At 45.1% G+C, this 26,386-nt stretch overlaps 1 protein-coding gene across 1 annotated transcript in view; it reads right to left on the bottom strand.

Moving 5' to 3' along the window:
- EGLN3 (egl-9 family hypoxia inducible factor 3) overlaps nt 1-23,482 on the bottom strand; it is a 28,983-nt gene extending 5,501 nt beyond the window's left edge. The window contains exons 1-3 of the mRNA XM_032112158.1: nt 22,774-23,482; nt 2,120-2,239; nt 126-262 (exon numbers count right to left, since the gene is read on the bottom strand). Of these exons, the coding sequence (XP_031968049.1) occupies nt 126-262; nt 2,120-2,239; nt 22,774-23,130 (614 nt within the window). The 5' untranslated portion in view covers nt 23,131-23,482. The remainder of the gene's footprint in view (nt 1-125; nt 263-2,119; nt 2,240-22,773) is intronic.
- Nucleotides 23,483-26,386: the final 2,904 nt, after the last annotated feature.

Here is a 26,386-nt window from a genome sequence, read left to right as displayed (position 1 = left end):
AATCTGTCTATTTTTTATGCACATGTATTTAAACACGATGGCCATAATTTTGGATACAAATACTGGTAGAAGAGATGCTTTGGGTTTTTTCCTAGCCAAATACCAATACCAAATATGCTACTTACCTGGTTGCATAAGAAGGCTGGACTTCATGTGGGTTCCTTCGATCTGACCAAAAAAAAAGTAGTCGGTCAAAAATCGGCTCAACATCTGCTACATAGGACTTTCCTTCTGGGAATATTCGAAGAATCCCACCATGCAGCTGAAAGAAAAGGAAAGACTGCTTTTTGCACATATAAACAGCCACACATTCATGTGAAAAGTGACCTGTTTCTCCCTTCTCAACACCTAACAAATGGGGAATAAACATCTAATGATGAACATGACAGCTATGTGACAACATTGGAAAACCTTACTGTGTCTCTTGGCCACTTTGATTTTCCCAAACAGTTTGTAATGCTTCGGCATAAGCTTCTGTCTAAAGTAAATGAACCAAGATAAAGGTAACACCAGCCCCACAGCAAACACTGGGAAACTTCTGAGCTTCCAGTCACATCTCTAGAACCAGTGAATACTACAGAGCTGCTCCACCTGACCAGTCTGAGATCAGGCTACAACAACTGTTAGATGCTGCTTATGCTATTCCAGAACCTGCATCTGATCATTTAGGAATTAACTTTTACACCTTGGGAAGAGTGAAGTCTGTTCTATTTTTAGATTTGTAAAACTTCTCAAATATAACTCCCAGTCACTATTTTCCCTAATTATAACACAGCCTGGTTTCTCTACCATATAATTTCTGTCTTTCCATGTGCCACAAGTTTCAGGGAAAAGGTCTTGCGATCTGCACACATTCTAGAAATTTTAAAAGATGAAGGTGAAGCCTGCCTCCTCCTGCTGCTGTTAGAGGGTTCTTTGGAGACTTTTATGCTGCACCATAGAATGCAGGGAAGATGCTGCCAATGCACCACTGACCTGACGTGGTACCTCCATGCCACATGCAGACCTCAGTGAGAAGCTATCAGGTCAGGTTTAAAGCCACGTGGTTGCTTTCAAAGCCCAGCATGAGTATACTCTTATATTGCATCTCCTTCAGCACACGCTTACATAAAATCACCATCACATCTACATAATAAACTCCATCAGTGTCCTGGATTTCAGTTAGCTTTTCTTAGTGCTCACTTGGGTGCCTCCTCACTATTTGGATAAAGGTGCAATGCACAAAATTGGATATTTGCATTTCCTCCCACACCTCCTCCTTCATTTAATTACATTGAGATGTTTCACCATCATACTCTCTGTAAAGGGAGTGCTTTTCTGCAACATTGCATTTTTCAATGGCATTGCCTCTATATCTGAACTCACTTATGGGGGTTCATAGTATTTACATGTGCTTAAAGAGCATATTGGCCTAGAAAGAGGTGAGAGAAGCAAAAAACACTGGACAATTTTCAATAGATAACCCCTGTGAATGGTTTGTGCTGCATTACAACAACAGACTTACAAAGAGACATCCTGGAATTTCACAAACCCTTCTTTTGTTTCTAATTTAAAGGTATGGCATATTCAAGGCTGACTTAACTGCCTTATAGTAATATAGGCAGAAACAAGAGCTCCATCCTGTCAAGAGACCCAGTGGTGGAATCAAGCCATGTGTTTGCTCCCCTTACTAAGCCCCATTGCTTCCTAAATAAGAAAAGGGAACTGCCTGAATATCTTCTGTAGGTTAGCCTGAAGTATCAAGAATGATAAAGTCACAAATTCGGGCTGTCATTTTACTCTGCTCCCAGAATCCACTTACTCTGTAGTGAATTGATTTTCTTTTTCTGCTGTTTCCTCTAAACAAAGTGTTAAGAGCATGCAGCCTAGTGCTTATAGCTTTATTCTACAGCAACAAAACAGTATGTGTGTAGGATGGGAGAGAGGATGATAAGGAAACAGTTCAGATTCTTTCTTCCAGAGGATTGCCAAAAACATCCAGAAAAAAAAAAAAAAAGAAGAGATGTAGAATGGACCAGCAGTTCAGAAGTTCATCAGAGTTCACAGAAACAACAGACAACTCCAAAGCTATGCTTCCAAAGCAGTTTTTCCACTCTGTTTAACCCCATGGCTTACTCACCTTGGAGTCCCAATTCTTATTCAGATAATAAATACAGGTGATGCAGCGCCCGTCACCGTTTGGATTGTCCACATGACGAACATACCCAGTTCCATTTCCAGGATAGCAAGCAACCATAGCCTGAAAGATACAGATTGTAAAATAATTAATTCTACAAGATGCCTACCTTCAGTTTTAATTTGCTAAACATCCTCCCACCACCAGTTTGGCTCAGTATTTTTCAGATGATCAATCCAAAACGTAAAGCAGATACCACCTGAAGGTATCTTTGCACAAGCTTTTTTCACAGGACAGGTCAGCCAGTGTGAAATTCCAAACTGGAAAATAAATACCCTTCATAATTCACTATATATATACTAAAATAAAAGGAAAAAAAATGATTAAACTAAGGCACTAGTATGTATGGTACAAGTTTGTTGTCATTTACAAGCTACATGACTTTGAGGCAGTTTCAGTTGAAATTTGCTTGGGTTTCTACAGATAAGCAGTCATTGCAAAACTGATTTTCCAGTCATAATGAAAGTAGAAAGCAATCCCATTGTCATGCTTTACCACCACCATCCTCCACTAATCATTTCTTCCAGTCGTTGTCATATACACCCCTATGTCCCTCTCAAAGTGAGGGTCCCCAGGAGGTATGGGTATAAGTCCATAGAGCAAAGTCTGCAAAAACCCCTTTGTGCTGTGTTTGCACAGGGCAGTGCATGTTTGCTTTCATGGACTGAGCCACAGAACTAACCAAACAGCCTTCAGCGCATACTTCTCTCTTTGATCATCTTCAGACTTGCTGATATAATCGCTTAATTCACGGTTTAAATTTCACCTTGAATGACGAGATAAGCCTAACATGAATTACTCCAAACCACATGACAATCAACAGGTCTTAAAAGTTTTTTTACAGAAAAAACATATTAAACTTAGTTGACATGATTCGCAGCCTAAGCAGAATGCAGGGAAGAGCAGGTGTGACTGCTGGTAGGGTACTAGATCTTTGTCTCAGTCACTCTTCACTACTGGGGCTACTTAGTAGCGATACCAATCACCACTAAAGCTGTTGCAATAGAAGTCTTGTTCCCACTCCTCTGACATCTCCAGATTGCTTGCCAGTATTACCAGCAAGAGTGATGGGAAATGATGGACTAAATTCAGCTGGAAAACTGCAGATAGTGCTCAGATGTGGTTTCTGCAAAGATGAGGAGAGAGCAATAATCACTCCTCAGTCTATATGCTGTGCTCCCATAACTAAGTTGTGCAGGAAGCGCACCATAGGCTCATGTTCAGTTCACTGTCCACCAGGATGACCTGAGGGTTCTCAGGCTCCCCTGGGGAGCAGAGCTGCTGGCAGCCCCCAGCCTGTACTTCTGCAAGGGGCTCTTCCTTCCCAGGGGCAGGAGTGGGATTTGCCCATGTTTAACTTCATACGGTTCCTGTTGGCCTGTTTTCCCAGTCACTCTGGGTTCCTTCTGGTGGCAGCCTTGCCCTCACAGGAATCAACTGGTCCCCCTCAGTTTGGTGTCTTCTGCACAGCTGCAGAGAGTGTACTCTGCCATCTGCTTCAGGCTACTGATAAATAAAGGTGTTTAACACGACAGGTCCCATGACAGCTCCCTGTGGTGCTCCATTTGGTAGCAGCCTCCAGGTATAGTATGTCTGATTGACCACGACCCTCCAAGTCCAACCATCCAATCAGTCTTTTACTCATCTAGTTTTCCATCCATTCAAACCATAAAATCCTAACTTCGGATATAACAGTATCTGAAATGCCTGCCCCACAGAATGAGGATATGATTGTGCATTATTTGTATGACCTGCCTCAATGATCTGACACACAGAGTAGATAATGTAATTAATTGGAGATTGACAGTATAGCCTTTACTAAGAGCAATTGAAATTTTTATCTAGGAACCTCAGAAGTCTTGTTTTTTTATTCCAACCACACGCCAAAGCCATGCTGTTCTCATGGGAAATGACCAGGTACAGTATAGCACATGCTGGTTTAACCACCAAGGAAATTTTCCTGTGCCAACGAACACCAGCACAGAAGCTACTGCCAGCCAGCGCAGTGGATCCCTTGAACCCTCTGCTACCAAGACCAAAATCTATCCACAGGAGTCAGCCATGTATGAATTAACTCTGCTCCTCACAGCAAGCACCAGAACAGTACCTGCAGGCAGCAGTAAGTCATCAGGGCCCACTCTCCACACCTCAGGCCAGAGACTAGTGGCCTGCAGGGTCAGGAGATTATGCTAAACAGAAGCAAGTACTTTTAATTCCACGTATAATCATCACACCTGGCAGTTAGGTAGATGCGTTTCTGTAGATCCTGTCTGCTCTGCTGTCATTCTGCTATTACAAATGGCTCCAGAGCTGCTCTACATTTCACTGTCAGCCTGGTAATTGCAGTAAGGGCCAGCCTACAGCATAGTGCTTGAAACAAGTTTGTTAAGGGTGTAAGTCTGGTGGAAACCACAAGTCAGCTGTATCTGCAATGTAAAAATGGTCTGAGGAAGCTGTGCCCTCACTGGTGAGGATAACCCACCACATGCATCCCCCCCCATCCAGGTTGCTAGCACAGCACCTCATGCAGGTGCACCTTCACCCATCCCACGTGCAGTGAGCTGCATTAAGTCTAACAGTTAAAATAGTAACCTTTTGCAAAATGGGATCCTCATACACTGGGAAACATGACCCTGGTGCCCCTGAAGCCACTCCATCACTCCCCTCCTCAACTGAGCAGGGGAAAGAAAATGTACCAAAAGGATCATGGGTTGCTAAGGATAGGGAGAGATCACTCACCAGTTACTGTCACAGGCAGAACAGATAAACCTGGAGAAACTAGTTTAATTTATTGGCAATCAAATCAGAGTACGATAATGAAAAATAAAACCAGACCTTAAGATACCTTCCCCCTACCTCTCCCTTCTTCCCAGGCTCAACTTCACTCCCAAGTTCTCTACTTGGCCAGCAGTGGGTCCATCTTGTAGCTGGCTGGCATTGGCTCTGTTGGGGAAGCTTCTGGCAGCTTCTCACAAAACCAACCCTGGTAGCCTCCCAGCTACCAAAACCTTGCCCTGCAAACCCAACATATCCTGAGAGCTGAGAGTGAAAAGGAGAGGGGGCAGCGATTCTGACAGTCGGGCAGGGAGGAGGGCTGTGCTGGGGAGAGGGTGCAGTACAGCTGCTGCCAAGGGCATGGGCACCTACCACACCAGTGAGGCCCAGCTCGGCAGAGCTCTGCCAACCATACCAGAGTGATGATGCATGAGAGGAATACAACTTTGTTTTTAAGTCGATGTACAACACAAAATTATGGCAGCCTTAAGTCTCTCTTTGGAGAGTAGATATTACTCCCAAGATTACTGAACTGCCTAAAAATTAATCCAATATTACTACTATTTTTAATGCCACAAAAAAAAAGCTACTGAACAGACTGAAGGGCAGATCCTTAAAGGGATTTAGGTGCTTTATTTACCATGGAAATCTGGGCAAAAGGCCAGAGTTTTTCCCTGGCCTCCCCCACGTAATGTGTTCTCTTAGCAGAACATGTGCTTTGCCTCCAACATTGATGCATAATTTATTTATTTAGAGGTGCATCTTTTGCAACTGAAACACTCAGTCCCTGGAGACTAAGTGGAACAATTCCCACAGAATCCTAAAGCACTGGCCATACTATAGCTTAACTTTCAGAAAGGCAAAAAGAAAAAAGTTTTCTAGTAGCAGCAACAAAAGAAGAAAAGCAGAAGTGAAATATCCTTTTTCCTGGCACAGCGAATATTTGAATGAAATCTTAAACAATGAAGGGAAATCATTCTGGTCCTCCTAGAGACTGTTGAAACGATATCAAGCTTTATCAGAGCACTGGCTGGAGCAGCTCCAGAGCAGATCAAGCTGGCCTCAGCAGGGATTCCAGCTGTTAGCAGTACTTTTGGATTCATTTAAAGCAAACAAGAAACAGGAGATGAGATGCATGACCCAGACTTAATTTAAGTAATTTGTGAACATTGGTATTTGCCAGTTTAGTGCACGGTCTAGCTACAAAAGCCAGAGGCTCAATAACAATAATCAAACCATTTACCAGGTGTGCACGTGGAGTGTTAGTAAAAAATGTTTCCTATACTTTTGTCTATTGTGTCCAGGAGAGCACACTCCGTTTTTGAAAGCACTCCTCCCTTCATTAACCAACTCCAAACCTAAACTAATCAAACTAACTATAGCAGGCAGTAATGAGCAGGAATGTACCTAACTTTCTTCTTCTTTTTCAATACAATCAATTACAATGGCTGCTGGTTGGCTTAACTTCCCAATGTAAGCACTCAGAATATTTCTGCAACACTCCCCTTTTCTAAGTTAAAAAGAAGAGTTTGTCTTACACAACAACTGACTAGTTAAAAACTGATATCCAGATGCATGTCTTTGGAGTCACACATACACACCACCACAGGAAGACCAATGCTCTGGTAGTCTAGTCAATAGTCATAAATTAAACCCTACAAAACTTGGAAAATGAAAAGCAAATCATCAAGACTAAAGTTTGTCCTGTTATTTTCAGGGATGTTAGCTTTCCCAAGAGGGTGCAAATCAACCGCAAGATAAACAAGCAGCAATTACCAGCTTTAATAAGGACCCAGGAATCATCAGTAAATTCCATACTGCACAGAAGCTTGCAAAAATAAGTTATCTATCATTTAGTCTAAGTATTACAGTCAAGTCAGCCAGAGAAATCTGCAAGTCAAACTGCAAGACACTAGCAACGTGAAGGCAGATAAAAAACAACTGTTCCATTGAGAGGATTCCTCCCTGCCTCCCAGTGCTTCTAGCAAGGAGAAAAACAAATTCTCTTAGCTGATGGCCAGGATCATGCTGTGAGACATGATTCACAAAATAAGCAGTGCTAGAGCAACCTGATACTTGGAACAAAGCATTTCAGAAAATATCTCAGTTAGAAGATGCTTGTAAGTGGAAAGGAATAGTGCTTAATAGGAAGCAGTGGTGACACCAGGTCAGAAGAAGCTCTGTGTGCCCACTAGCACTAAGCCAGGGCCCTAGTGCACTCCCAGTGCAGACTGTATAGATGGTATTGTAACCCCATACTAATCCTGTATTTTTCTCTCAGAATTAGTATGATCTTTGCAACCAGCAGAGAAAATCCTGACCTTTGTAACTCAATCCTGCCAACACCAACCACCCTTGCAGATTAAGCTAAAGACTCCACAATATGCTTTTCCATTTTCTGTACCAGATTTATATGGTATATTGCTGAACAGCAGCTACTTTTGATCCCTATTGTAGATCATCTCTGTGTACAGCTTGGACATCAAGCAGTTAAATTCAGAAATTACTTGTAAAGTTAGTTGAAAGGTGCTATACAAGCACAAAACAATGCTGATCTACAATATCACTATGATGGTTGTCTAGAAAACCAAGGTATTAATAAGAATTAACAGTGCTGTAGCCACTGCAGCTTTCACATATATTTTTATTTGGCTGCACACTCCCCAAATTTCAGCCTAATATGAGGTTCTCAGTTCTGAACTTGAGGGCAGACAAAAATCACTTTTGACCAGTCCTCTAGGAAATGAGGACTACCAGAGTTCACTCAATTGTCCTAGCTCTGAATGCATATTGTGCTCAACCTGATTCTAGTTCATAGATATGCACAGTCTTTACATCCAAAAAGGGAAAGGCACCCAGCATGCTCTACATTAAAAGAACATGAGTAGTCTGACACTTCATGATGAAAGACAAGAGATTCTCAACTGAGGCTTGACTGACATACAAACACTATGGGGTGTTTCTTAAGTAATTTCTTACTGCACCAAATTGCACCCAAGTGTTTTCTGCCACATATCTTACAATGGTTAAGTATAAAATATTCCTGAACATTATTTAATATTAGTTTGTTTGAATTAATGAAAGTTAAAATACCCAACTGCTACACTGAGGCATGAACTGGGAACACTGATCTAATTTAATACTCTATAGAGATGGGAAGGAACAGAGGGAACAAAGTCATGTTAAAACACCAGAAAATGAGAGACATCAGCTTAGTGTCTGTTGGAAAAGGAATCACCAGTTCCAAAACTCACCTCACTTCAGTCAAGTAACACATGAAATGGGCTTCAGTGATAGTATTGCATGAGAAACTGGTCCCTCATTGCCTCACCATAACTTGCTTATCAATCTTCAATCAAACAGTTACTTTGTAACTGTACAAAAAAAATCCTGTTTCCATGTATAGCATTTTAGCCAGGTGGTCTGGTACTTGCTTTTCCTTGCTTACATGCAAGTTTGATCATCAGATGCAGATATTCCATGAGCTGAAAACTCATCTTTCCCTTTCTGTTTTATTTATCTTTTGCATGCACCATTGCAGCTTGCTTGTTGTTTGCAGGTACATAAAAGCACTTTTTAAAAAAAAATTTTTGAGGAACAGCCTGAGGGTGGGAATGACTTTCTCTCATCTGCAGGAAAAACATGCTAAGACACTGGTTTATTTTTGCTTACTAACCAAAAATCCATTATTACTTGATAATATTCTAATTACTGTAAGATGGAAAACTGCTCCTGCTTGTTAAATTTCTTCTAAGAACTAAGGGTAGAAACAAAGAGCTACCCATGAAAGCTCTGTTCATGAATTATCTCCATGCCACACAGCTGTTGATGACTGGCATGTTATCTAGTTGTAGCTCAAGGAGCCCATAATAAGCTTTCAAATCTTATGGAATGTGTCTGTAAGGAAGCCAGATCACAGACTGATGCTGCTCTAAAAATGAGCTCCCTGTTAAATGAATCTATGATGGGGTTTAGGAAGCTTTCCTAATGATTGGCAACAAAATTTAGTTTTTCATGGCCTATTAATATGAAGGACTGTTTCAGCCTGTGACTACTTTTTTTTATTTTTCTTAACAGAACACACACTTAGAAATAAATCTGGATGCCCTTCAAGTTCAAGCTGGCTGCCAGAACAGTGCCACTGTGAAATGGGAAGGCAGGAAACAGCCGAGCCTCATGTAGGCAGTGGCCATCTGCAACTGTCAAGAGAATGGGGAGCTTTTGCGGACCAGCCTTTGGAGACAGCGGTGGGTTCTGTTGAGCTGTCCCCACTGCTGGCTACTTCATGAGATCCTACAGGATCCTAAAGTCAAAGGGCAGTTCAGGGAACTCTGAAAGGATCTGACCATGGAAGAAGTTCTCCATGCTTCCAAGGAGAGAAATCTGACTTGTGGATTCCTGGGCAAAAGAGTCCCAGACATTCATCTACCACTGTATATTGCCTACACTGCTCACATTTTTTAAAAAGCCAAGTAAACTAACACTGCTTTCAGACCACCACCCAAATTCTCTGTATTCAGCCTCTGGGCACAGCAAGGAGAAAACAGAACACTGAAAGTTAAGGAAACAAATCTGGAACTGCCATACCATCACAACTGCCCTTGCAGTGAGTATCTTTGCCTGTTGTAATAATTAAAAGAATTAACCTCCTTTCTTGTGTGCTTAATTAATCTACATATGTCTGTGCACAAGTCAATTAACGCTTTCCTTCAGTACTTCAAGTGCTTCCCTCATCTTCTGCAAATGCAAAATCAGGTAAGATTTTTATTTGACATCCTCGTCTGACCTAAAATTAGGTTTTGGTCTGTGATGTTACCGGGTCGTTGCGCCTTGCACGCACACAGAGGCAATACTGCTCCAGAAGCGATTAGCGTGCTGTGAAGAGCAGGCATACCATCACGGCAGGACCTGAAATTTAAAAGGCTATTGCCAGTGAATTAGTTCAGTCAAGGATATTCAGATTAAGTCTCCAATTAGCAGCTGTAAACATGCGCAGTGCATCGATGTATCAATAAAGGCTGTTCAGTTTAGAGAGACCGCCCGCCTCTGCGCCTCGGAGCCCTGGCTCGGAGCCAGCGAGATGATGGCTTAACGACAGTGCTACGTGCGGAGCGTGAGGCGATCGGCGATCAAATGCGAACTTTACTCCAGAGTGCACTTCAGAGAGAGGCTGCGGAGGGAAGAGGGGAAACCCACACATGCAGCGAGCACACAGGCGCTCAAGGCACTTCTCGGCTCTCGTTCTTACTGGGCTGTCTCTCCCTCCTGCTGCACACACAGGCACGCACGCTTATCTCCCACACTTTAAAAAAAAAAAAAACAAAAAACAAACTGTCTAATTACATTTAGGATTATTTTTGTCTTTTGCTGAAGCCCTCTTTCATCACCCAGAAAACCCTTTCAGTCCTCTCCTCTCCCCAAAGAGACAAACCTGGCCAAGCTGCAGTAATGAGAAAGCATCCCAAGCAATTGATGCAGATGGAGAAAGCATCCCCTGTAATGAGCCCTGGGGGACACCGTGACAAGCACCACCCCCGCAGAAAGGCAAATTCATAAATAAGAACAAGCTCATTAAGGGAATCTGTAAGGACCATCCCTGTATGTTCAGTTTCTCAGCAGGGAATAAAAGCCTGGTAACCAGCACAGACATCCTCTGAGGAACATTTCTCATCTGTGGGCTAGAAAGATAATCTCACAGTTCCTGAAATATTCCAGCCTTTCATTCTTCATCAGCTCGTCAGACCTTTTCAGTTCCGCTACTAGTCACCCAGAGGATTACACCCCCTTTTTTTTTTTTTTTTTTGGCAACATTTCAAGAACTGCATATTTTGATGCTCTTACGGTTGCGCTAATAAAGGTCAGGAAAGACAGCCGCAAAATAGGCAAACTTTTGCTGGTGTTGGAGCTGCCTGAGCTGCCAACATCCTTTTCTTATTATTACCCATTTATTTTTAGCCTGTGGGCCCAGGGCAAGTGAGCAACCCTACCCACAAGACTTTTATCAGCTCACATTTGGTATGCAGCACCTCAAACACTTCCCACAAGCTCACCGGGGGCAGCCCTGGACATCCTGGCAGGCAGAGGTGATGAGCCACCACCTTGAAGCAGGTGTGCCAAGGGGACGGGAGGCCCCAGCTGCCAAGAACAGTCCTTCCTTGGGGCCACCACCCAGGACACCTCTTGTGACCCCACATAATCCCACCACACCAGAGGCAGCCACACCGGGGGAGATGTTTTCCCTTGTCCCCTTTGGCTCAGTGAAAAATACCCTCCACTGCCAGAGAGGAATGCAGGGTTCAGAGAAGCACTGTCACACTTGGCAGGTACCCCAAATATGCCTCAAGGGTCCTCCCCATCAGAGCCCTCTGGGCTTCTGAGGCTGCTAAGACATTACTGCGCTGCATAAACAGAGAGATCAATGTTCTCAAGTGCTTGTTATCACAGCACTAACACCAAATTAATGCTAATTGATGAGACCAGTTATCTCCTATGTTAATTTTGGAAGGAAGCCGCCTCATTCACTACCCACACATCTTTTGCTCAGCCATACCTTTATGGAGGACCTTGCCTTGATAAGAGCATTCCTGCATAGGATTTCATGTGAATGAATATTTAGGGGTAAAACCCATTAAAATTATCTATAAAAAATTACCAGAAATAATTTCTACTATGGTTCAATAACATGTAGTCTTTACCTCTAAGGCTTCGCCTGCACATAAAGTTGTATTGCTCTGTCTACACATGCACTTTACAACAGTGCAATCTCTCAGTTAAGGTGGATAGATGTGTATTCAGTGACACACAATCTTTCTCTGCAGGAAGTGAAACAATATTCAGATTCAAGGCAAATTTGTAATAATGTAACTGTATACCTGTTCTAATGCTAGGCAATAAAATGTATTGGTAAAGAAAACAAATTTTCTTAACACACACACAACAAACTGACTGCCAGCCTTACGTTTGCAGGTCTTCAAGATATTCACAAAAGCTCTCAACTCCTGAACAAGGAAGTCTGTTCCTTAACCCAGCTGTGGACAACATTAGATTCTGGATTTGAACATCAGCTGCTGAATTCCCACTTCCCTTTTTCCACTGGTCAAGTGCCTCCCATGGATTTATGCTGCCACCACCTGACAGAAGAGATCAACCTAAAGTCCAGCTGTGTTGTGGCCACTGACACGGCCTTCAACTCTCCTGCTGGGGCAGTGGCCCTGCACAGGAACATAGCCATGCCTGACAGGTTTCAGCCTGCTCACACCTGCTGCTCTGCTTTGCTGCAGTCCCCCCTGGAGCCTTACCCAGTCATTCCCACCACCAGAACTCACTGAAGCAGCAGCCCTTAGGAGATTTCTCAAGGCCCAGTTCAGGACTGAGTCTTACAGCAATAATATTCTATGGCATCTGAAGTAGTTTTTGCAGGAAGCACTGCAACTGTTGAGCAAGGGAGGCAGTCTCTCTGGTGTGAGTTCAGGATGTTTCCTGAGGATGCAGAAAGCCTGGAGTGGTCTTTCTGGCTCATTTCCCTTCTTTTTCCTCTTCCTCTCCATAATCTTTCTTCTGGCAGCCAATGTGACAAGAGCAGTATGTACTCAGAACCACCAAGGCTGAGCCAAGCTGGAGACTGGACAGGGGCTGCTCTCCCAGGATGCCAGCTGGTTGGGCAGCCAGAGGAAGCAGCCCTCATCCCTGTCTCTTTCCTGGGATAGAGATGAGAGATAGTGATTGCATAGGCATGACAGGCTGTGGTAAGAGCAGGGGTAAGAAACCACTTGGTGGAGGTCCTGCAGCTGGCTTTGCTAGAGATATGGGGCACAAATGCATCTCTGTGGTGGGAAACACAGAAGGAAGGCAGGACAGATACTCAAGGGGGAGGCAGAGCTATAGGGTCACATATGCCCACTTAGGTGTGGGGGCCAAGTAGGTATTATGTCTGCCCACAGCTATGGTCACCATTGGCACAACCAGTGCCTTTTCTAACTGCAGCCAAAACATTGCACTAATACAGCTTATAACTAGCAGCAGTAGCTTCTACAGATGGTAAGCAGTGAAACATGCTTTTAACCAAGTGCCAGCAAAGAAAAAAAAAAATGTATTTGTTTCAGTTGCAGACATCCAAGTGTAAAGAAACAAACAAAAAACCCACTTCAACTACATTTTTACTCTTGCCAAGAAATTATCAGTGCAAATGTGAGACTGCACTGAGCCTTTAGGTCATCAGTTAAACATCAAGTTATGCAGTCAAATATCTTGGTAAAATGCACATCTTTGACACTTCAGTGTTTGACCACCATGAAATGTTGAATTACACCAAATCTGGCAATGAGGAGCAACATTCACAAATCCTCTCACCACTCCTTCATGAAGAGGAAGTCTGTAAAACAGTTAACAAGGCAGTGACCCTTCCTGTTGGCCTGCTTCAGAGACACCATGCACATGCTCCATACAACAGATGACAGAGGGCAAGTTAATTTACTTAGGTCTAAACATTGGTGAATATTGTAAAGAACAGAGTTATCAACACGTTCTGGGAGACTCTGTCCTGTTTGTGCACATCTACTTATACAACACGGCTTATATGTCTTAACAAACAGCAGGACATGTTACAGCATTTATGGTGAAGCTTCTCCTTTTTCCACTTTTCAGGCCACTTCTACCAGATTTCCTGTGGGAAATCAGAAGGGGAAGGTGCAGTTACACATACAGTCTTCAGCAGCAAGCACAACACCCTAGGACTGTTAACAACCCAGGAACAGGCAAGTTGAGGACTAATTGACAGTTCCCCCTTCCACCACTTCTTTAATATCTTCTCTCTCAAATTCACCTGGTTCCGCTCTACTTTTTCTACCCACGTGGTCCAGTGAGGGGCTGTGCAAGATGCTTTCTTCACTCCCTGGAGTCTCAAGGTAGTCAGGAAGCTCCATGCTGACCTCTACCACCACAAAGCCCACTGTTCTCACACCCCAGGCTTTTCCCATTGACTGTGGCATTCCGCACCACGCACTGCCCATCTCTCTGTATGCATTACTGGAATAACTGCTACTGTTAATGGTATTAAGACAACTTTGCCATAAGACAGTCAGTTGCAAAGGTCAAATAAAAATCATAACTATTATTATCATACTATCTATTTCATCAAGTAAGGCTCCTTGCTGCCTCCCAAGATGACCTGCATTTCAAATGTAAGAAAAAAATTTATACAAAGACCATACAATGGCACAAGAAATGCAACTTTTCCTGAAGTTTTCTAAACATATTCTAGCATAGTCTAAGCCAAGCACCAGAAGATGTGTTTCAGGTCCCGTTGATCTGAAAGAGCCTTTAAGAAAAAGTTAAGTGAATTGCTGAACTGGAGCCAAAATTTAAAAAGCATTTGTCTTATCACTTTGTATAAAAAAATTACAGTGCAAGAACACATAAGCAATGATTAATTATATTTTGACTTATAGACAAAAAAATGCAGACATTTATATACATATATCTTGTTTGGATTTTCAGGTCCAGAAAGAAAGCACAAAAACCAGACTACTTATTTTGACCAAAGGATCCACATGAACTATATAGATACAAGACTCAAAATGGTTATCCTTTTTTTGCTAGAAAGTAGGATGCAATTCCCTGATGTTTGGCAAAAGACATGGCTACTCTGCCATTTCCAACTGCAAAGCTTTGGACAAACTGTTCTGTTTCCAGTCAACACAGATAGAGTGCTATGCTGTAGTCCTGTAATTTACACTACTCATTTTTATCTGGGTGGCTAAACACGAACATTTAGTAGGCCTCCATTGAACCTCTATGGTCAGCAAAAATCTCTTGCATTACTTTATTTGTGAAAAATCAGAGGAACAAGAAGGTTGTTTAATCAGCTGCTTTCTACTAAGTGCTTTGCATGTTGGCACTAAGTTTATTCACCTACTAATCTTATCAAAGCACAACGTCAAGAGAAAAATGGCTGTAGCGGAAAAAGCTCCTTTCTGTCACTGAGAGATAGTAGATGCATATGTGAGTGATGGAGGGGAAACAGGGCTTACAGCTCTCTCCAAATCACTCACAGGAATGATCACGAGTGGTGTGCTGACGAGATGACGTGCCTGTGAATAGTTTAAACAGTGGGAGATAGATGATTTACTTGGCATGAGCCTCCTTCATGATCTTACTTCACTTCAGTGACTGAACAGAGAGACCTTCTTGCTTTTCTGACCAACTCTGTCATCTCTTTTCAAAGCAATACAAGGTCTAAACCAAATTATTATGTAGTGTTGTGAATCAGTGAAAATCGTCTGTCAAGCCCCACCAAGTTCTGTACCACTGCATCAATTATTCACCCTGGAGCCCACCACAGCAGCCATTGGCCCTAGGCACACGTACCAGAAGCAGTTCCTAAAACACCTCTTCCCCAGAGCTCCTCTACTAATAAACCTTACCAATAAAGCCTTTTCACAGAAGCTGAGGGAGACATGTTGCTGGCAGCTTTCTAACAATGTTGTTTCAGTCTTCAGCTTTGTGACAGAAGGATTACAGTCATGACAAATCCAACCCAGGGCTTTAAATTCCCTCAAGCCGGTATGCACACATCCTCCTTCTCCACAGATCTAAAACCAGTAACACTTAACTCCTAGGCTTCCCTTCCTGACCTCCTCACTCTCTCAAGCCATCCACTGCAAGATGGATGAGTGCTATGGGGCTTGCTCGTGCCAAGGGACCACTTGCCCCTGGCCTGTTACACAACGGGAAAAGTCAATCGAATTGCAAGGGGAGGAGGAAAAAGTGAATACCTCAAAGAAAAAAGTACCTTGTCTTAGTAAGAGTCATCTTGAAACATTTGATAGAAGTATTGATCTCTTCCAAGTATATCAAGTTTGTTCAGCAAACATCAAAATTCATCTAATTAAATGGATCATTGAGGTTTTATCTTCTCCCTCTCTTATCCCTTCCACACACCTATGGGAAGGACTTGAAGTACTGTTGAACACCACCACCACCACCTCAAGAAAAAAACTGTAAAAAAAAAAATCTGTGCAATATAGAAGATGATAGAGAAAATACTTCCATGTAATAAATCACATAAATTTCTCAGGAAGCAACATGCAGAATAAGTCCGTATTACATTGAACCACCATCCAGATAAACTTGGAAGTCAAAGAAAGAAGAGTTTACTATGAAATCAGATAAAGACACTGGGATTAACACAGCTAGAATCCTTAATGCAAAGAAACAAGCCACTTTTACTGTGTACCTCCTGCACTGCATTAGTGTTATGAGAGTCAATGTCCATTTTAACATATACTGCTATTAGCAATGAACTGTATCTAATGGACTGAATTATTCATTAACAATTCCCTTGGGAAAAGGCATACAAATATTAATAGCAAGGATCATTAGGGAGAAATTCTTCACAGAAAGGGTGATTAGATATTGGAATGGGCTGCCCAGGGAGGTGGTGGAGTCACCATCCCTGGAGGTGACTGGATGTAGCACTCAGTGCCATGGTCTAGTTGACATGGTGGTGTTCGGTCATAGCGTGGACTCAGTGATCTCAGAGGTCTTTTCCAACCCAATTGATTCTGTGGCCAGCTCTCCTCCCTCCCAAAATACAAGTTCAGCAGGACAGGGCACTGAACTCTGAATCTTGTCATTTCCCCAGTGCTTTCCCAAGGATACTGCACCTTGCAATGCAGCACACACACCCCCAGGAGTCCAAAGGACAAACACTCCCCATACACAGAGGCCTTAATGCCACCTGTATTACAGTTACACCAGCATTCAGAGAGCAATGAGTCCTCATATAAAAGCAAACTGAGAGGCACATACTTATTTAGGGCTTGCAAGTGATCAGGCTATTGGCCAGCACACCATAAGGCAACCTCTGCAACTCCCTGACTTTAAGACCTGATATGGTACCAGCAAGGACTGCTACCAGAGCAGGTATGGCAATGAATAAGGAGTTGCTGCAGAAAATGCATGACCAGTATAGGAGAGATTGTGAAAAACTTCACTGCTTTGCCACCACTGTGTAACACCAGAGTCTAGCAAGACTCACGAAGAACTGCTGGACTGTGAAACTAAAGAAAACAAAAAAAAAAAAAAAAAATTGCCCTGATGTCACTAATACATGCACAAACTCAGGATAAACAGACCATTCATATCTTTACATTGCCTGAGTGCACTGACATTTCCCTTCAGTTATAGGACTGATCACCTTCTGCCTTCCTCTGGGACTGTGGCGGTAAAGCACATGGACAGGCTCCTGTTGTGACATCCACAGTGTGATAAAGGTCGCTGGGTGGATACAGACTTCTCCTCTGGCAAGAGCAGGAAAGGAGGACCAAGAGAAGCCACCTGACTGCCAAAGGCTCTGGTGTAACACACACTGAAGGCAGCATGTTTTTGCCACTGCCTACCATGAAATAAGTTTGCCAGTGCGCTAGTCACACTTTTAAGAGTGACGATATATAACAGGTACTGAATTCAAGCTGCTTGCAACTTCAACACCTGAGTATTAATTCAAACACCATTCCCTAGAGGCTTCCCATGCTTCTGAACCCACTTACAGATATGTGCATCACTGTCTGCAAAATATTGATCCATTTCTCCAATACCCTGTCCCTGCTGAAAGAAGAATTAATCCAAAAGATTCTCCAAGTGCCTCTTTCAGAGAAGTAGTTATTTTGAAAGTTTCAAAAGTCATTGAGAATAATTTGATGAAGAACAAAAACAAGTGGTAATATGCCCAAGTTTATACTCATCTGATTGTCAAGTAAAAATTATACATTCCTGTGTATAATTAACCAGGCTAACTAATCTTGCTTGACAAACACAGATATAAACATCAGCTTTGACACTGAGCCAAAGCAACCACACTAGGATCTGTGCCAATGCTGAATTCTTCAGTCTCATATCATAAAACAACTTTTTTTTGTTGTTGTATTTACAGTTCCAGTGGCTCTGGACTCTGCCGGCAGCTGGCCAGAAGAACAGATTTGAACTTATACATTATGCCAGAACATGTGCATTTGATTAGAAGAAATTATGCATATTTCTTCTGGATGGTGGTATTCAACAGACCTCCCATTGTAAACTAATTGCAAGGCATGTTGCTACCCAAGTATCAAAAATACTTTGTAACATACAGTAAACCAGTATATCTCAAGAGGAAGTATTGCTCCTCAGCCTACTATAGCTATGGTTTTGTGTGATCCCATGCTTCAAGTCTGTGCCTCAAGTCAGAAAATTCAGCATTTCACTGTGTTTTAATTGCAAAGGATAGAATTTGAATGTTATAGAACAGCACTTTTCTTTCTTCATATATAAGTGCAAAAACACCTTACCTCATTACCTGAGTTATGAAGGACTTTGTAAAACTACTCCTGTGACAGCTCATCCATTTCTTCAATCCTCAGGAACAGAAATCTTGGTAACAACCTGCTAGGCAGACCATGCTTCAAAACCTACCTAGGAACACCCCATCATGTGATAGGCAGAAGAACCCAATCTGGTTTCCAGCAAACACTCACTAGCTATGAACTGTCACCACAAAAGACCTACTTCTCCTGTGACCATCAGAGAGGGTCTACCGGGGTGGGATGAGCAGGGTGGTGCTGTGGCAACAAGCAGAGGAAGCAAGTTTTTGAGAAGGTTCACATCCCACAGGGACTTCTAAATTAACTAATCTCACATTGAAAACACTTTTTTTTTTCACTTCAGGCCATATACTTGACACTGAACGCAAGCAGTTCTGTTCTGAGCTGAAAACATCAGTCACGAGCTTCCTTCAACACAGAGCAGCTCTTAAGATTATATATTCTTGCTTTATTTTCTAACCAGCAGGACTCACTGGGGTCCAGCAGGTGCAAGATGAGCTCAAAGTCCCCAGTGGGAGCCTTGACATGGATTTCAGCCCTTGGTGGTACCCAAGATGGTATTTGTGACTCAGATCAGGACATGCTGCTGTCATGATGAGGTGCAGAGTCCACTCAGAGTGCAGCCACACCAGTTCAAAGTACCTTCCACCCCTCGCCGTGAGGACCAACGCAGCCACTGGCAGCAGGTCAAGCGCTGACTCAGCTGAGGTAGCCCAGGGCAGCAGGCACTGACGGCATTGCTCTGGGACCCTGCGCAGCCACAGGGAGAGCTGCCCTTCTCCAGCAGAGGCAAAATGAGAAAAGGGGAATACCACAGCCTCTTAGCAGCAGATGAGTTACCCAGACACCCCATTGCAAACACAACTTTTACATTTCAACACAACTTTTACGTTTCCACACACCAGCCAGCCAACCTGGTTCCTGCCATACTCTGTACCCTGCCTCCTCACATTAGGGACTTCCAAGATCCCCCAGGCTCTGCAGAGTCTTAAAAAAACAAACAAACAAACAAAAAAAACACTCCAAAGACACTCCACCCACCACCAAAACATTTCTCAGGTCTTGAAGGAGAAATTTCCAAAATGGGGTTTCCCCTCTGGAATGCTTTCTTGCCTTAAAAAAAGTTACTGCTTTTACTTATTTATAGTCCAGTGTTTTTCTACAGGGCCCCTCCTCAAGGCCCTGCAAATGCCAGTTAACCCCAAGAAGGAACTTTGGGACCTGAGGAGTCAGAAGCTGCAGCACATCACCCTTTCACCTGCAGTCCTTGGAGCATGATCCAGAGGGCACTCTGGGTGACTGGCCTCACAGACCAAGCTGCAGCTTTGCTTCTGACCCAGCAGCTTTTCTCCACCAAGTAAAGTTCCAGCAGAGTAGTGACAGGTCCTCTAAAACAGAGTGACTTCTGTCCTCAGGTGAGAACATCTCTCTGCACAAGGACATCAATCTTCTCACTCTGAGGAGAGAACTGAACTTTGGCCAATTATGCCTCAGTGATGCCCTTAGCCGTTTACCTACTAGAAAAGGGGAACCATTGTATTATCTTACTAGAAAATGGAGAGTAGTTGAGGAAAATGGAAAAGCCAACACGCAGCGCATTGGGTCTGACAGCCTTTAACTATGTTTCTATCATTTAACCAGCTAGTGTTTTAAAATATAACTTGCACCAAAGATAGATTTGTATCACTGGTCTGCAAAGACAAAAGGTTACATTTCATGATCAGCCCTCAAAAGGCAACCAGCAGCTCCTCTGAATATACAGTACCCTTGAAAACTTTACTTCTGTCCATTCTCTTTGATGCAATCTTAACTGTCATGAAATGCTCTTGAAATTAATTTGGAAACATCACAAATAAACTGACTTGTTTCTCTCATTTAGCTATAAGGAAAATTTCCTTTATTGGACAAAAGTTGTTCATGTCTTCTTATGTTTGTGTCGCTACAAAAATATGAAGCACTTCACACTAAACTGACATAATCTGACATAATTTACTAAGCAAATCTCTCCCCCTCTTCCAACACTTAGACTGAAAATTAAAGTCATACTACTTATTTAAAAGTATAAACCTTTAAATAATGATGGGCTGATATCTATATCCCAAAACAACAAATTACAACAGCACACATCCCACAAAGAAGTTCTGGTCCAGTTGCCCATGAACACCCCACATCCCTACAAATGTTAAGCTGTGAAAGTTTTGTGGGCATTTACATGTTTAATCTGTCAGATAAAATAAAAATACGCTGAATTTAAATTTAGGACTTGTGTGTATGCATTCATAAGACTTCAGACGATAAGCAGAACGGAAAGGTTGAATGGTGGAAGAGAAATGTCTTAAACCGACATGGGAATGTGCAAGTACTGTAGTAGTCAGTTGTTAGTCACAGGAATAACCTTCCTGCTGAAGGCATTCCACATCTCAGTTACAGACAGCAGTTGCTATTCCAGGGCCTCACATATCCATGGTACTTATTATTATAACAAGGGGACTAGTTACTATTAACAACTGATGAAAATTTCTCTGCATTTAGTTTTACAAATGATATTGAGTCCCTTTCAGTCCTGGACTGTTGTTTAGCACTTCCATGGGCTGTTTGGAGTCTGACAACTTTCACATTAAAGCACAAGAGCCAGAAGTCTCTCTTTACAGCAAGTAGCTTGGTGTCTATTTGTAAAACATGTTCTGTCCTGTTTTTTATTACCATTTGTACAAAAATTACTTCAAAAACACCACAATTCTGTTTTAAAATCATCTCTACAACCCAAAGTCACTCCTCAAAAGACCCTCTTCCCAGCCAGTGCCAACAGCCTTCATTCATCCAGCTGATTTGTTTTCCAAATACCTTGTAAAAAGGCTGAACAGCCTCCTTTCACTCCAATTCAACTTTTAAGTAACTCCCCTCAATATCCACCCCTACACACGCCCTCTTAGCCATAAATGCACTTTCAGCAGTAAACAGGTAAACAGAAGTCACCCACAGAAAGGATGAGGATGACCTTAAAGGTGTGCCAAAGCAGGATGGTTATTTATACATCCTAATACCAGGCTCTCAACAGGAATAACTGAAATCCAATCTACCCACATTTTAAAACATATCTACCCAAGCTTCAACCGAATTGATGATCAGTAATTCAGCAGAGCTAAACACCGGAACAATGTTTTAGCCTTTTATTATTCCCACTACTGTGTGTAATGTGCAGGGGTGCAAGCACAGGTTTCAGTGTGTTCCCAAGCAACTGGTAAACATCCCCGTACTTTCTCCTTCATTTTTCAGGGGGGAATCTCAGTACCACTCACACATGCCCTTAGTCCAAGTGCAAGTTAGGATCAAGAAAAATCCCTAACTCCTCCCTACTGTCATTTTTTTAAAGTTTCGTTGTTTTTGTTTCTGGCATCTCTAAAAGCAGTGGACCTTTTGAAAACATACTATGTATTACAGAATTCAAGTCAGAAATAAAGAAATAAGGATGTTTTCAGCATTCAGGACAACGAAGTAAACTTAGTTCCAAGCTAGCTCACTTTGCCATAGCAAAACAGACAAGGAAAGAAAAGACAAGTTGTCCCAAACTAATGGCATTGTAAGTGCAAATAAACTTCATTGGGAAAGAAACCAATAGTACAAGTGTCCTATAATACAACTGTCCCCTCCACTTCTGAGAAAGCCTAGAAAAAAACCCAACTTTTCTCTTTAAAACACAAGTTTGCTGTGTTTAAACTGAGCATCCCGTATTTTCTGCATACCCAACGCAGTAACGATAACCTCTTCATCGGTAGAGAGGCGGCATGAGTTGGAACCTCGAAACTATTTAGGATACTACTTCTACATCGGCGAAAACATCCAAATAATCGGATCAGAGACAGGTACATTCGCAGGAAGGGGCTGGAGAGCTTGCTCCCCCCGAAACGCAGACAGTGTTAGGCGGTGGGGTACGCCCCGCACAGGTCCACCCTGTCCGCACCTCGGGTGCGCGCAAGCACCATCGGGATGCAGCCGACTCCAGCCCCACCGCGAGAAGCCCCTGGGACGACTGCGAAGTGATGGCCGGTGTCACAGAGGGGAAAAAGCAAAGGACTGGCCGGGGTCCGGCAGCCGAAGAGCCCGGCGAAAACCCAGCAAGGGGAGCCGCGAAGAGCCGCCCCCGGAGCGCGCTGGCACCGGCGGGGCGAGGGACCCGCAGTGGCCCCGCACCCGGCCGCCGGCGGCGGCAAGGGCTGGAGAGCGGCTGCCGTCACGGGAGTCCCTCAGGCAGCGCACGGCGCCTCCGCCACCCGGGGCGGTGCTGCGGGACAGCCCCGCGGGGCTGCCCGAGCCACAGGCACCCGCCGACAGCGCGAACGCCACACGGGCGAGCGCCCGTGGAAAGTTTCCGGCAGGGCCCGCCGGCAGCTGCGAGGCGGGTCGGGCCGCCCGGGAGCCGGTGCCGGCGGGCGGACAGGAGGTCGGGGCCCCGCGGACCCTTACCTTGGATCGCTCTTTCACGTAGTACTTGCCGAGCCGGCTCCCGCAGTACATCACCAGCCGGTCTATCAGCGTGAGGAGAAAGTTGATGGCCTCGCAGCCCTCCTCCGTGCCTCCGATCCACTTGATCTGGTCGCCGCGGAGGTGCCGCTTGGCGACACCGCGGCTGGGGCCAGCCAGCTGCCCGTCGGCCAGTTCCCCGTCGCGGTGCATCCGCTTCACCCGCTCCAGCACGCAGTCCCCAACCACCTCCCCCAAGAAGTTGTCCAGGTAGCAGAAGCCGATGTCGTGCAAGCAGGGCACGACGTACTCCAGGGCGATTCTCTCCAGGTCCAGCCTCATTATGTGCCCCAGCGGCATGGCGCGCTGGGGACGGCCGCGCCGCTGCTCTGCCGGCGCCCGCGTCGGGAGGCGATGCCCGTCGGGCCGCCGTCCGCTCCAGGCCGAGCCGGGCAGGGGCTCCGCCGCGGCGCGGGGCCAGGCAAGGCGAGATAAAACTTTCGCCGCGGCGGACTCGGCTACGCACCGCGGCCCGGCGCTGCGGGAGCGGCGGTGCTGCCGAAGCCCTGCGCTGCTGCTACCGCCGCTGGCGCCCCAGCAGTGCCCGGGACCGCCCCGGGGCGTGCGGGAAGGGCGCGGGCAGCCCCCGCCCGCGGTGAGGAGGGCGGCAGATGGCCCCGCGCTGATTAATACGCCGGCTACGTGCGGGATGTGTGCTCGCGCCGCCGCACGTGGGTGGAGCCGCCCGGCGCGGCGCGATCGCCCCGCCCACTCCCCGCCCGCGGCGGCGCAGGCAGCCAATCGCGTGGGGCGGGGCGGGGCCGGGCCGCGGGGAGCGCGCGGCGAGGCTCCCACACGTGCGCGGGGGGGCGTGGCCCGCGGTCCCGCGCGCACCGCCCATCCCCGGGGTGGGCGTGGGCAGCGCCATTGAGGAATTCTCCCCTGGCATGTCGGCTGCGACCCCCGCCAGGCCCCGCCGAGCCGCCCGCAGCCGCGGCGGGGGCACCGCGCCTCGCCTCGCCCTGCCCCGCCGCTCCGCAGCTCTTGAACTAGTCCAAGTGAAGTTTGCCAATGCTCTCCGGCCGCCTCTTACCTCCGCCTCCCGCAGCGGCCGTTTCAGCATCAGACGGAACTGTTGCATTAGGCGGCAGATACAGCTTTTCTCGGCGAGGAATGCACTGCTTTATAAAAGGTTTATATAGCAAAATATCTCTTCCCTGAATTATTTATCCCAAAGGGCCTGCCAGGTTGCTTGGCTCTGGTAGCAGGAAACACTTCCCGGACCGTCGGCGGTTTCGTGCCACGCCGGGACAGCTGCAGTCAAACCGCGACAAACTTCGTTCCAAACCGAAACTCGCCTTTCCCCCGCGTGACCCCTTACCGGTAACACTGTCCCTACACCGGCCGGCCACGAAGGACGGTCCCGCGGTCGCTGTTGGGTCTGTTCCCACCGAGCAGCATGCTTTCACGTAAAATACCTCCTGAGAAGTGGAAACCAGACAACCGCTCAGCTCCGCTCACACACGCAACGTGCCCGGGATTTGCTAAACAAACAAGAAAAGCCTCCACAGAAACCAAAAGCAAAGCAAAGTCACATTGGGGAGAAGTGCTGCCTGCGGCCAAGCCGGGCGGGACGGAGCGGCCGTGCCTGAGTCGGTGTCTGTGAAGTTAGCGGTATCACACGCCACACAGCCCCGCAGCCGTCCGTGTGCCGAGGGCACCCATCCTGCTCGGCGGCCACCTGTACTGTCCCAGCGGCCCCGCGGAGCCCGCACACACATGCTCACACATAGACACGCTCTCCGCACCTCCACCACGGCAGCGCGGGCTGAGCTGCCGCCCGGGAGCCCGCAGGACGCGGGTCCGTGTGTTCCGTGCCCGTGGGGGACGTGCCCCGCGGAGCCCGCTCAGCGCCCGGCACAGCGGCAGGGTACGCCGCGGGACTGACATGCCTTCAGCTGGAACCCGGCACATTTCACCCCCAAAAAAGGCAAAATCTGTGCTGGTTCTTTTCTTCCCTTTCACGTCGCGACTCCTGACGGGATTACAAGCAGTCTGTGTTGCTGATGCTGCTCGAGCTGCAAACTCCAGGTCCCGGCGTATGCAGGAGCGGGTCACGTATTCCACGTTTGTTCTCCTTGAATCCAGTAGCATCTACCCCTCAGTGCATAGCAATAAGCACAGGTCTAATCCTCTAAAGGTATTGCCTGACAGCTCTATCGAGACCCAAGCAATATTACATCAGATAAACTCATATGTGGTGAGATATGGACTGTCGACCTTATTTGATTTAGGTACACTCTTCACATTAAAGTGGGGTTATAATTAATAAGATACAATTCTGAATCTTATTAATCCCTTAATGCTTATCTGAAAAATCAGTAATGTATGGTAGGTTAAGAGCAGTTGTTATAATCAGCAAGGGATGCAAGATTAGTTCAACTGCAAAATCTCAATGTTATGAAATTTGGATACATTAGGAAATACTATCAATGCATTATTTGTACTGATCACACATTTTTATTATGTAATAGCCATTATGTGCTAAAAACCCTTTGATTTCTTCCCTTTTCTTGTTTACACACACATGCAAGCATACAGTCCTGTACCAGAATCAAGTATTTGTAGACCCTGAACTCCTAGCCTTTCTGTCAAGGGTAATGATGCCACTTTGACAAGTCAAGGGCTAGGAGGGATGTCTTCTGGCAGTAGCTGAAGTTGGTCATTACAGTTTTATTTCTCTCCTTTTGAAAGTTTGAAATTACAAGTTAGATCTGCATCAGAAAAAGTCACCCTTGTTAGAGATTTGTCTTAGAAAACTGAGTCCACAGCCTCACTTACAGAGTGATGTTCATAGAGTTGTAAATACTTTTATTCCTCAAGCATTGATGTCATATCTTCCTTGGGAGGGCGTTTGCTGCCCTTTGTTGGCAAATCAGGTTTTCTGGTGGGCAATGTGCTTTGTCCCTTGAAGCACGATGTGCTTTTCATACTAGCATTTACAGTAGCAGTCAGATGCATTGCTGTTCCATGTGAAGGTAAGACATCAGGAGAAACAAACCCCAAGAGTAGCGATTTTATTTATTTTTATTTACTGGTGCTATTTTACTTCATCTCTTTGCCCCTTGATGATGATAATGCCCCTTGCATGATAATAATGATGGTGTGTGATAGAGATTATGATTTCTTAGGTTAGAAACTCTCCATGCATACAGACTGTGCCCAGAAACAGTATTCCTTCCATCATTATACTGGAATGAGTTTGTAACCTAAGCAATCACAGTCTCTATCACACATCACCTTGATCATCACCGAGAAAGGACAAATTCCTGCCTAGCCCACAGACACTCTGCAAGAGCTCTCTCATTCCCCTTAGAGGTACCAAAGCTGAGTCGAGAGATGCTGGACTGCAAGTGTAGTAATTCCCAAGCTAAGCCGTGAACTTGCCAATAAAAAGGCAAAGCAGTCCTCAGTGTATACTACAGTGTATGAGAACTACCCAGAGGAATAAAAGTGCTGGAACAGGACCAGACATTGAACCTTTCATAGTACTTCTTGTGACCACTCCACTGCTCCCCAAACAAAGCTGTCATATAGCATGTACAATGTAAGTGTT

This window comes from Corvus moneduloides, chromosome 6, assembly GCF_009650955.1.
Source record: "Corvus moneduloides isolate bCorMon1 chromosome 6, bCorMon1.pri, whole genome shotgun sequence".
Classification (NCBI taxonomy): domain Eukaryota; kingdom Metazoa; phylum Chordata; class Aves; order Passeriformes; family Corvidae; genus Corvus; species Corvus moneduloides.
This window is presented reverse-complemented; position numbering and strand designations above follow the sequence as displayed.